This window comes from Hyaena hyaena, unplaced genomic scaffold (genome assembly GCF_003009895.1).
Source record: "Hyaena hyaena isolate Hyena2069 unplaced genomic scaffold, ASM300989v1 scaffold_70, whole genome shotgun sequence".
Classification (NCBI taxonomy): domain Eukaryota; kingdom Metazoa; phylum Chordata; class Mammalia; order Carnivora; family Hyaenidae; genus Hyaena; species Hyaena hyaena.
The window spans coordinates 891,804-904,547 of NW_024080701.1; the positions used below are offsets into that span (position 1 = coordinate 891,804).

General features: G+C 37.0%; 1 protein-coding gene across 1 annotated transcript in view; it reads left to right on the forward strand.

The window, feature by feature from the left end:
- The window catches only part of BUB1B (BUB1 mitotic checkpoint serine/threonine kinase B), a 50,668-nt gene that overhangs the window by 19,398 nt on the left and 18,526 nt on the right, over positions 1 to 12,744 (forward strand). The window contains exons 6-12 of the mRNA XM_039232922.1: positions 4,018 to 4,187; positions 5,533 to 5,747; positions 5,920 to 6,011; positions 9,260 to 9,489; positions 11,196 to 11,308; positions 11,822 to 11,937; positions 12,482 to 12,531. Coding sequence (XP_039088853.1) covers positions 4,018 to 4,187; positions 5,533 to 5,747; positions 5,920 to 6,011; positions 9,260 to 9,489; positions 11,196 to 11,308; positions 11,822 to 11,937; positions 12,482 to 12,531 — 986 coding nt within the window. The remainder of the gene's footprint in view (positions 1 to 4,017; positions 4,188 to 5,532; positions 5,748 to 5,919; positions 6,012 to 9,259; positions 9,490 to 11,195; positions 11,309 to 11,821; positions 11,938 to 12,481; positions 12,532 to 12,744) is intronic.

A 12,744-nucleotide genomic window follows, 5' to 3' on the forward strand; every position in this document is an offset into this window, starting at 1 on the left:
TCTTTAAGTTCCATTTTTTTTGCTTTATGTATTTTGAAGTTCTGGAGGATACACATTTAGAATCTATCTACAGTATCTTTATCCTTGGTGATATACATTCTGATGTCTTCTTGGTCTGATTATTACTATAGCCACTCTGGCTTTCTTTTGTTTATGTGATATATCTTTTCTCTTTGTGTGTGTGTGTGTGTGTGTGTGTGTGTGTGTGTGTGTAACAGTTTTAGGGTTGGAGTTGTGTGACCATCACCACAGTCTAATTTTAGAACATTTTTAACACCCCAACATGAACCCCATACTCATTTGCAGTTACTCCCCATTCCCTCTCACCCACTTCCAGGCAATGACTTACCTGCTTTCTTTCTCTAGGTTTGCCTGTTCTGGGCATTGCACATAAATGGACTCCTACATTATGTAGTCTTTTGTGACTGACTTCTTTTACTTAGCCTAATATTTTGAAGGCTCATCACAGTATATCATCATTGATGAACATAGTTGTGTTATATATTAATATTTCATTCCTTTTTATTGCTCAGTAATATGCCATTCTTTGGATAGAACAGATTTTGTTTATTCATCAATTAATGAGAGTTTAGGTAGTTTCCATTTCTTGGCTATTGTGAAATAATGCTTCTGCAAACATTCATGATACAGACTTTTGTGTGGATTTTCTTTAATTTTTATCTTGTCTATGTCTTTATATTTAAAGTAGATTTCTTACACACAGCAGATAGGTGGGCCTTGTTTTTTACCTCAGCTTTCATAATATGTTTTTCTTTTTATTTATTATTATTTTAATGTTTATTTTTGAGAGTGAAAAGAGAGACAGAGTGTGAGCAGGGGAGGGGCAGAGAGAGAGGGAGACACAGAATCCAAAGCAGGCTCCAGGCTTCGAGCTGTCAGTACAGAGCCCGATGCAGGGCTTGAACCCACAAACCTTGAGGTCATGACCTGAGCTGAAGTCATATGCTTAACCGACTGAGCCACCCAGGTGCCCCACAATATCTGTTTTTAAATGGTGTATTTAGAACATTTACTTTAATTATTAAGTGTGTTGGATTTAGATCTATTTATTATTTTTGTTTTCAATTTATTCTCTTTTATTCTTCTGTTGCCCCTTTCCTGTCTTTTTCTGGATTATCTGAATATTTTTTAGTATTTCATTTTAATTTATTTTATTGGCTGTTTTTGTCTATTATTATTTTTTTAGTGGTTGCTCTAGAGTATATTATAAACATACCTAACCTTCAGTAGTCTACTTACAGTTAATATAATACCACTTCAAGTAAAATACAGAAGCTTTATAACCATATAGGTCCCTTTATCTTCCCTACTTTTTTGGTACACTTGTCATATGTAAATACACTGAAATCCCCACCAGACAATGTTATAATTTTTGCTTTCAACAGCCTTACATATTTTGAAGAACTTTGGAGGAAAATGGTCTTTCATATTTATCACTTTGGTTCTTTCTTCATTCCTGAAGTCCCAAGTTCTCTTCTCTTGTAATTTCCCTTTAGTCCAAAGATGCTTGGCCATTCATTTAGAGTGAGCCTGTGGCCAATAAATTCCCTGTTTTTCTTCATCTAAGAATGTCTTCATTTCATTTTCATTCCTAAAGGATATATTCAATGGTTGTAGAATCCTGGGTCAACAGTTCTTTTCTTTTGGTACTTTTAAGATGTTGTTGCACCGTCTTCCGGACTCCCGTGATTTCTGATGAGAAATCTAGTCATTTGATTGATTCCTTCTCTATATGTATTGTGTTGATTTTCTCTGGGTGCATTTAAGATTTTTGTCTTTAACATTGTTATTCAGAAGTTTGATTATGGTGTATCTTGGTGTGATTGCTCTTGCACTTAATCCATTTAGGGTTTAATGAGCTTTTTGAAGTTATAAATGTATGCCTTTCACAAAATTTGAAAATTAGTCATCATTTAAAAATGTTTTTTCTTTACTTATTCTATCTCTTTTTATGGATTTTCACTTACACATATATTAGACCTTTTGATATTGTTCCCTACGTCCCTGAAGCTCTCCTATTTGTTGTTTAAATTTTTAATTTTTTAACCTTTTTTCTTTTAATTTTTTTTTTTTTTTAATTCTGAGAGAGAGAGAGAGAGACAGCGTGAGCAGGGGAGGGTCAGAGAGAGAGAGAGGGAGACACCGAATCTGAAACCGTCTTCAGGCTCTGAGCTAGCTGTCAGCACAGAGCCTGATGCAGGGCTCGAACCCACGAACCACGAGAGCATGACCTGAGCCGAAGCCGGACACCCAACCAACTGAGCCACCCAGGCGCCCCTTTTAACCTTTTTTTCTTTCTGTTCTTCAGAGTGACTAGTTTTTATTGATTTGTCTTCAGGTTTACTTACTCTTTCCTCAGCCATCTCCAGTCTGATATTGAGTCCATCCAGTAAATTTTTTATTTCAGAAAATGTGTTTTTTAGGTCTAAATTCTCCATTTGATTCCTTTTTATAATTTCTGTGTCTCTGCTGAGAACTTCTGGGGTTTTTTTAATTCATTTCAAATATTTTAACCTTTGTCTTATGAGCATTGTTATAATAACTGCTCTCAAATCTCTATCTGAAAATTCCCAACATGTAGGTCATCTTGATATTGATACATATTGCTTGCCTTTTCCTTTGAGAATTGATCAGATTTTACTGTTTCTTGGTCTGTCAAGTAGTTTTGGATTATATCTTGCACATTGATCCTGATACTATGTTTTTAGACTCTGAGTTCTGTTGGTTGATATTCTCTGGGCATTGTTGATATTTTTGTCTTAGTAGGCAACAGACCCTCAGATATCATAAGTTCTTTCTCATGTGAATAGTGGTTCCATTGTCAGTTCAGTTTTCAAGATCTTTGGGTCTATCCCATGTGGAGGCTGCTTAGGCATTAGTCTAGGACTTGGGTAATGGTTTATATCCTACTTCAGTTTTCTGTGCTGCTTTGGGCCTACCCTGTGCGTGCATAGCTCAGAACTGAGCCCAGGGCTTGTGCCAATTCACATAGAGAATTAGGAGATCCCCTTCTTTGTTTCATCCTCTCCAATATCTCACCCCCATTCGTTGGCCCGCAGAGTCCCCTTTTCCCAGTACTCTGGCCAGAAAGATGAGGTTTTAGCTTCCCACACCATCACTGCAACAATTTTAAACCACAAGAGAAAAAAGAAGAAAAAAAACAGGAAACAACCTTGTGTGGGTTGTTTCTTCAAGTTTTACTCCTCTCTACAGTCCACTTGCTTTTGTTTACTTTCAGAAGCCTCAGTTGCTTTTTTTGTAGTTTGTTTAGAGTTTTTAATTCTATCCAGCGAGAGAGAGGCTGTCATGACCTTACTCCTCCATCTTGGCCATTTCTTGCCAGTTTATTCTGTTTGGGGTTTTTTGGGGGGGTTTTTGCCTTTTTTTTTTTTTTTTTTTTTTTACCACTCTTGATAATACTTAAGGCTTTGGCAGCAGGACAGGAAGTTTAATCTTCAAACTTCTGCCAGCTTTGCTAAAGTAAAATGTCATGTGGGATACAGCTTCATTTGATATGGTTTAGGAAAAAATGGTATAGAGGGGAGTAGTGTGCATAGAGAAAGAGAGACAGGGACAAAATAGATGTGGCAAGATGTTAACAGTGGCTGAATCTAGGTGAAGAGTATGTGGGTGCTCATTTACACTTTCAGTAATTTGTAAGTTTAAAAAGTTTTATAGTAAAATGTTGATGGGGAACTCTGATCTTAATAAATTCTTTAATCTTAGTCACCCTGCTCTGATCCTCAGCTCAAACTAGTGGTGCTCTTCAGAGTATGCTAATTGGTCAAACTTGGACATTTAAAGGGGAAGCTAAACCATTCTATTCTAAACCTTCTCTCTGATTTCAAGGTAGAGTTCTTTATTTCCGACATAATAAACATTTTCTGTGGCCTATTTCTCTAACTTGTCCTCCCTTGTTTTAACAAATAAGATATTTTGATTCTGGGGAATGGTGTTCATCTCCCCAAAAGTTAATTGTCCATTCTCTTACTTTAGACAATTCCAAGCTCGAGTGTCTCGGCAGACTGTGTTGGCACTTGAGAAAGAAGAGGAGGAAGAAGTATTTGGATCTTCTGTACCACAGCGAAACACATTGGCTGAACTAAAAAGCAAAGGGAAAAAGACAGCAAGAGCTCCAATCAGCCGTGTAGGAAGTGCTCTCAAGGGTAAGTTTGTTAAGTGTTATTATGGGAAGCTCTTAGTCTCGGGTGGTAGGCAAATTATGTAAAGAGATAATGTATAAATATATATGTGGACACTGTCCTAGTTTTCTGAATACTAGGTAGCAAAAAATAGGAAGTCTTCAGAGAGCTGAGATTACAGTATGCAGTAAAACCAAAACATGTCAGCAATTTTGTGTCTTAATTAAGAACCTAATATATAGGAAGCATCAAGGGTTTCTGAACTTGAGTTGTTAGTTGAAATAAGATATGCAATAAAATAGCCAGTATTATCAAATTACATATACCAAAGCCTCAGAGACTGTATTGACATGGTCTTCAAGCATTTGGGGACCAGAAATTTGACCCTCTTTGTACACGTAAAGGTGATCAATGATAAGCTTTTTTTTTTTTTTTTTTTTTTAATTTACCGTGTTTAGGGAAGTTTTAGATTTATAGCAAAATTGAACAGAAAGTACAGAGAACAATAAGCTTTTACTAACTGCATTTATAGCAGTTAGAAATATAGACCAGAATTTTTAAAAATCTCCTAACGCCTTTTCTCGTATCAACTCATCAGTATTCAAAATATATCCTAGAATTCGAGTATAGGGAGTATCTAGACCTAAAGAATATTTCATCCAGATTATACTGAAGCTTGATTGTAATAAGGAGCCCCATGGCAGAGAGCACCCCTAATAAATGGACTGATTTGTCTTCTCTAGATTCAGCACATTTCAGGTTATTTCCATTGAGAGAAAAATTTTAAGTTGAGAAACGAAGATTTAGGTTAGGTTAATCTCTGAGAAGACTAGACAATGTTAGAATGGTGACTGAAGGAAGATGTAGAATTTTTAAAAATATCTATAAATAAAAGATTGGAGGGGCGCCTGGGTGGCTTAGTCGGTTAAGTGTCCGACTTTCGCTTAGGTCATGATCTCGCGGTTTGTGGGTTTGAGCCCCGCGTTGGGCTCTGTGCTGACTGCCAGCTAAGAGCCTGGAGCCTGTTTCAGAGTATGTATCTCCCTCTCTCTCTGACCCTCCCCTGCTCACGCTGTTTCTCTCTCTCTCTTTCCTAGAAATAAATAAAAGTATTTTAAAAAAAAAAAAAAAAGATTGGAAATGGGAGGAAGGAGGGTCATGTAAGTAACAAACAGAGTGGATTGAAAAGTTAGTAATTTAATTCATTTAAGGTTTTAAAAAATTATTGTTTTTTGAAAAAATCTCTTTGTTTCTATGGTAATCTCCATAGAAGTAATCTCCTTGATTGTAGGAAGAATTGGGTATACTGTATCAGGCATCTAGATTGATAATTAAAGATTTTACATAAAGTTTTAATGTTTTCTCCTAGCTCCAGACCAGAACAGAGGGCTCCAAAATCCAGTTCCTCAACAGATGCAAAGTAATTCCAGAATTACTATTTTTGATGAAAATGCTGAAGAAGCCTCTAGAACAGAGTTGTCCAAGCCTACAGCTCAGCCATGGACAGCACGCCCTGTGTCCAGGGCCAAGGAGAACGAGCTGCAAGCAGGCCCATGGAACACAGCCCGGCCTTTGGAATACAGGGTAAAGACTCTTGGATCCAGTGTATTTGCACACATAATGAGGACTTCACATTTCGCATAGAGAAGTATTTTCAGCATCTCTCTTAATTCCTCTTGAATAATTAGGCATGGTCTGCATATATTGCATTAGAATGGAACACTGTAATAATTTTCATTTTCTTCTTTACTGCCAGCCTCGTGGCAATACTGCTTCTGTGACAGCAGTACCTTCTCTGCTTCCCAGTTTTACTCCATATGTTGAAGAAACTGCACAACAGCCAGTTATGTGAGTTTGATTTCCAGATGTTTTAGAGGTGGGAATTATTAAGAGTGAGCAGGGGCACTTATCTTGGTTCCCAAGGGCATTTCTTTCCGCGTGGAGATGAAAGTAACCAGACACATTTTGTTTTCTTTCTTTCTTTTTTTTTCTTAAATGTTTATTTATTTATTTTTGAGGGAGAGAGATAAGAGAGCGAGCAGGGGAGGGGCAGAGAGAGAGGGAGCCACAGAATTTGAAGTAGGCTTCAGCCTCTGAGCTGTCAGCACAGAGCCTGACACAGGGCTCAAGCCCATGAACCGTGAATGAGATCATGACCTGAGCCAAAGTCCAAGGCTTAACTAACTGAGCCACCCAGGCACCCTTTGTTCTTCTTTTTAAAGATTGTTTTGACCATTTTGGTCCCCTTGCAATTCCATCTGAATTTTAGGATCATGTTAGTAATTTCTGCGAAACAGCCAGCTGGGATTGTGCTACAGATTGTGCTCTGAATCTGTAGTTAAACTTAATGAATATTACCATTTTAATAATAATATATCTTCAGATCCGTGGACATAGAATATCTCTTATTTATGCCTTCCTTCACTTCTTTCAACAATGTTTCATAGTTTTCAGAATTCATATTTTACACTTTTATTTATTATTTTTTAAATTTTTTAAAAGGTTTATTTATTTTTGAGAGAGCACAAGTGAGAGAGGGGCAGAGAGTGGGGACAGAGAGTAGAGATCCAAAGTGGGCTCTGTGCTGACAGCAGTGAGCCCAGTGTGGAGCTTGAACTCACGAACTGTGAGATATGACCTGAGCTGAAATCACACGCTCAACTGAGCCACCCAGGTGCTCCAAAGTTTTACACTTTTTAAAAGAATGAGATGTTATTTTTTGAGCTATTTTAAGTTTATAGAAAAATTGTACTGAGTTCACATGTACTTCCTCCTCCTCAACCCTGCACACAGTTCTCCCTATTAACATCTTCTATCAGTGTGGTTCATTTGTTGTAATTGACACACCATATTGATACATTATTAAATGAAGTTCGTAGTTTAGGTTAGGAATCACTCTAGTGTATTTTACGGTTCTGTGGGTTTTTCATATGTCCATGATTACAGTGTCACATAAGTAGTTTCACTGCCCTAAAACTTTCCTGTACTCCAGTGGTTCATTTATTCCTCCCTCAAATCCCTGGCAACCACTAATCTTTATATTGTCTTCATAGTTCTGTCTTTTCCCAGAAGTCCTATAGTTGGAAAAAACAGATGTAAGCTTTCCAGACTGGCTTTTCTCAGTAATATGAATTTAAGGTTTCTTCCTGTCTTTTTGTGGCATAATGGCTCATTTATTTTTAGTGCTGAGTGATATTCCATTGTGTGGATGTTTATCCATTTATGGGAGGACATCTTGGTTGCTTCCAGTTTTGCCAATTATGAATAAAGTTGCTATAAATACTTGAGTGCAGGGTTTTATGTGGACATAAGTTTTCAACTCCTATAGCTGGATTATATTTGAAGACTAAGTTTAGCTTTGTAGGAAAATGCTAAACTCTCCAAAGTGGCTGTATCATTTTACATTCATTCATACCAGTAGTGACTGAGAGTTCCTAATCCTCCACACCCTTGTGAACATTTGGTGTTGTCAGTATTTAGGTTTTAACCGTTCTAATAGAAGTGTAGTGGTATCTCATTATTGTTTTAATTTGTAATTCCTTGATAATGTATGATTGAGCATCTTTCATATAAAAGATGGCTTGTTTGCCATCTGTATGTTTTCTGTGGTGTCTAGTCACTTTTTTTAAAATTATTCTGAAATATTTCATTCTTTTGGTGCTGTTGTAAGTAGAAATGTTCTCTTAATTTCATTTTCAGACTATTCATTGTGTAAAATACGGTTGATTTTTATATATTAACTTTATATCCTACTTCTTTGGTGAACTCATTATTAGCTCTAGTAGTTTTTATAATAGAAGTCTTAGGATTTTCTATATATAAGATCATGTCATCTGCAAGTAGAGACCATTTTCCTTATTATGCCATCTGGATGCCTCCTTTCTTTCTTTTGTTTTTCCCCCTTACCTAATTGCCCTGGCTAGAACTTCCAGTACAATTTTGAATAGAAGTGGCAAGAATGGACATTCTTATCTTGTTCCTAATCTTAGGGGAGAAGCATTCAATCTTTCATCATTAAGTGTGATGTTTGTGTGGGGTTTTTGTAGATGTCCTTTATCAGATTGAACAAGTTGAGGAAGCCTTATAAGTATGTAGATGCTTGGACCCTAGCATTAAAGGTTCTAATTTAGTGGATTTGGTGTAGGTACCAGATATCTTTAGTTATAAAAAGGCACAGAAGGAAGTAAAAGGTATATAAGTGATTCTTATCCATAGCCAGAATTGAAAACATCTGCCCCATTTTGTGTGAAGTACATTATGCTTCATTCTTTTCAAACCTATATTATTATTCTCATTCTTCCCGCTCAGCTGAGAACCTTGAACTTTACATCATGAATTCCCTAAATGCTGTATTCCTAACACTAATTGTTTCTGCTGTGAAATGGTATAAAATGGGCTGTAATGTACAAGTGAATTTTCTTTCATCTAGGGTTTTTTTTTTTTTCAAGTTTATTTTGTGAGAGAGAGAGTGCATACCTGCTAGCAGGGAAGGGGCAGAGAGAGACAGAGAGAGAGATCGAGAATCCCAAGCAGGCTCTGCTCTCAGATGGCATAGAGCCAGATGTGGGGCTCAATCCCATGAACCGTGAGATCATGATCTGAACCGAAATTAAGAGTTAGATGCTCAACCAACTGAGCCACCCAGGTTCATATTAAGATATGATATTCAGATTTATTTCCACCTGTTTCCTTCCTCATCATAACAGAGTAATACTCAGAACATAATTGTTGATGACCCATATGAATTATTTTTTAGTCTCTTTCCTCAATCTTCTTTGTTTTTATTTTTTTATTTAATTTTTGTTTTAATGTTTTATTTCTGAGAGAGAAAGAGTGTGTGTGAGCAGAGGAGGGTCAGATACAGAATCTGAAACAGGCCTCCAAGCTCTGAGCTAGCTGTGAGCACAGAGCCCGACACGGGGCTCGAGCCCATGAACTGTGAGATCATGACCTGAGCCGAAGTCGGACACTTTTTTTATTTTTTTTTAATCAATTACACAGTCTTGTCACTGACACTGTTCCTATGGTCTGTCAAAATATGTAAGAAATAATTTATTTGATCTGTATGGTGAATAATGATTATTTTGCTTCTTTAGGACACCATGTAAAATTGAACCCAGTATAAACCACATTCTGAGCACAAGAAAACCTGGAAAGGAAGAAGGAGATCTCCTGCAGAGAGTTCAAAGCCATCAGCAAGAGTCTCAGGAGAAGAAAGAGAAGATGATGTATTGTAAGGAGAAGATTTATGCAGGAGTAGGAGAGTTCTCCTTTGAAGAGATCCGGGCTGAAGTTTTCCGGAAGAAATTAAAAGAGCGAAGGGAAGGTATGTGTATTGATCTAGTTCACAGTAAATTTCTTCTTCACTGCCTGTTATTTTCTCAAGCATTCCCTTTCTTTGAGTGAAGCAGCTCTGATCATGATCACCAGAAACTTCCTTTTTGCTAAGTCCGGTGACCATTTCTCAGTCTTGATCTTTATATATTGACCTTTTGGCTTCATTTGACACAGTTGATGAGATACTTTATGAAGTGTTTCTCTTCGCTTTTTTCCTTGGTGTGTATTCCCTCTCGGTTTCCTTTATTGCTGTTCTTCTCATCAAAGACTTCTTCCTGAGGCCCTTGGAATATTCCAGTTATCTTTTCTTTCTACAGGTATCACTAAGTAATGGATTAAATACTGTTTACAGGCCATGGACTCTCAAATTTATATCTCCATCCCTGACATTTCACCTGAACTCCAGACTCATATTTGGTTTCCTGTATCTATGGGCTATTCTAATAGACATTTTAACTTCGACATATCCAGAACAGAATTATTGAGTTCTGCCACAAACCACACCCCAGCACACACATGCACCACCGGCTTCCCCATTTTAGTAAAAGGCAACACCGTGCACCCAGATGCTTGAAGCCAAAAAAAGCTAGACGTCATTTCTGATCCCTCTTTCCATACCATTCCCCCACATCCAGTGAATAAGCCTATCAACTTAGAACCAAAAATTTCCCACATCTTTTCTTTATCATCATTCTCATTATTAATCTAAATTACCATCTTTTAGGTAGACTACTGCAGCTAGACTTTCTGCACTCATTCTGGCCTTACCATAGCCCATTTTGCTCACAGCAGATGAGCATTTTATAATGTTAAAATGATCTTTGGGGTAGCTGGGTGGCTTAGTCGGTTAAGCGTCCGACTTTTGCTTAGGTCATGATCTCGCGGTTCGTGGGTTCGAGCCCCGCGTCGGGCTCTGTGCTGACTGCCAGCTCAGAGCCTGGAGCCTATTTCAGAGTCTGTATCACCCTCTCTCTGACCCTCCCCTGCACAAGCTGTCTCTCTCTCTCTCTCTCCTGGAAATAAATAAAAATATTAAAAAAAAAAAATGTTAAAATGATCTTCCCTGCTTACTGGTATTTTGTTTTAATATTTATTTATTTTTGAGAGACAGAGAGAGAGACAGAGCACAAGTGGGGGAGCATCAGAGAGAGAGGGAGACACAGAATCTGAAGCATGCTCCAGGCTCTGAGCTGTCAGCACAGAGCCCAACATAGACTTGAACTCGTGAACTGCAAGATCATGACCTGAGCCAAAGTCTGACGCTTAACCGACTGAGCCCCCCAGGCGCCCCTTCCCTTCTTACCTGTCTTAAGGAACTCCCGACTTCCATCTGCCTACTGAGTCACACATTCTCACATCACCTAGTTTATTTATTTTTAACACTGACTTTCTTGTTAATTTGTATGTGTATGTGTCCCCCTCGCATTGGATGTTAGTGTCACATGACCAAGGACTTTGTATTATGCACAACTGAAATGTAAATGCTCCGAGTTGTTCTTGGCACATCACAAATATTCTGGTTTTTATTGACGAAAATGAATGAACAGAGACCTAGACCTCAGTTAGAGGACTTTGCTCCATCTATATTCTTATCTGTAATGTTAGTATGTTTGTTAAGGCCATGAGCTCCAAAGACAGTTTTTGACAATAAATTACTATGAGGAGTAATGCATCAGCCCACCTTACCATTTCTAGCTGAGCTGCTGACCAGTGCAGAGAAGAGAGCAGAAATGCAGAAACAGATTGAAGAGATGGAGAAGAAGCTAAAAGAAATTCAAACTACTCAGCAAGAAAGAATGGGTGATCAGGTCATTTCTCTTTTTTTTAATGCAGAAAACTATGCGTATTGAAGCAAATTTAAACAATATGAAAGTATAGAAGGTAAAAGTCCTCCCATCTCCATTCAGTTTCTGGTAGTTTCATAGCTATTAGTAGCAATTAAGTCCATCAGAAAGTAATGTAACAGATGAAGACTTCAAATGGAAATTGTGTCACTTAGAAGGGACAATTTATTGACTTCTTAATTATACTCTATTATTTTGTAATTTCTGGACTTTAGCTTTTTATTCTAGTCATGTTCCTCTGAATGGGGTTACCCAAAGAAATTTAGTATATCTTGGCACTGCCCAGTTGAGTAAAACAGAACCAGTTTATGCTAGGAACATAAATTTTTGGAAAGAACTTTTATAGTATAGATATTTGATATGGTTAGTGGATCTAGGGGAAGAGTGGTAAACCTAATTTTGGAGCTAACACTTGAAAATAGGTAGAATTTTCTAGAGAGGAGGGACACATTGAATTTGTTTGTTTAATGCAAATAGCAAGAAGAGAAGGTGCCTATGAAGGCGACAGCTGAACTGCATATTGCATCAGAGTCTCGGGAAATACCAAGAATGGCTCTTTCCAATTCTCTTTGCCCAGGAAACTCTTGTGCCAGGTAGGACCACAATGGAGGATGGGATAATGCTTATAGGAGGGCATTTGGAACCAATCTTTGACTATAGTGACTTGAAGATTTTGATAGTAGTATCAAGACATAACTTGCAAGTCTTTGTCACAACATAAGCTCTGATACTGATGAAGGAAGACGGAATACAGACTTCTTTCTATTAAAAAAATAACATGTCTTAAATAATCAAATATAATTTTTAAAAGATAAAACCACCCATTTCTACCACCAAGAGATTACTGCTGTTAACATAAGTATATTCTTCTGTGTTCTGTTTTTGTTTTGTTTGATGAAAATGAGTTTACCATTTTGTAATCTACTTATACTGTTAATGTTATATCTATTATCAAATATACTTGTATAACAATTTTAATGACTAAAGGTTTTATCTTAAAACATTTGGATTGACAGTAATAGAATATTTTCTTTATCATAGAGGAAAGATTATATTTGTTGAAAAACCCTGTTGGACCTTTAAGATAATTCTTTCTTTGGGTACTGAGCACATGTTTTAAAACAAGTTTCTTTCCAGGGAGACTTCATTTGCAGAAAACATTTGGCAAGAGCAACCTCATTCTAAAGGTGAGTTGTATTTGACTATCTCATGAAAAACTTGCTGATAACAAACACATTATGTAATATGTAGTATATATTTTTCTTAAGTATGGTAAAGGGAATTGTAAGAAGACTGAAGAACCATGGAATTCAGTTATAAGTGTATGATTTAGGATAAGATAGACATTTAAGAGAGTGTAAGATTCCTCAGTGCTTTGAAATGTCTAGTTTAAATGTAAA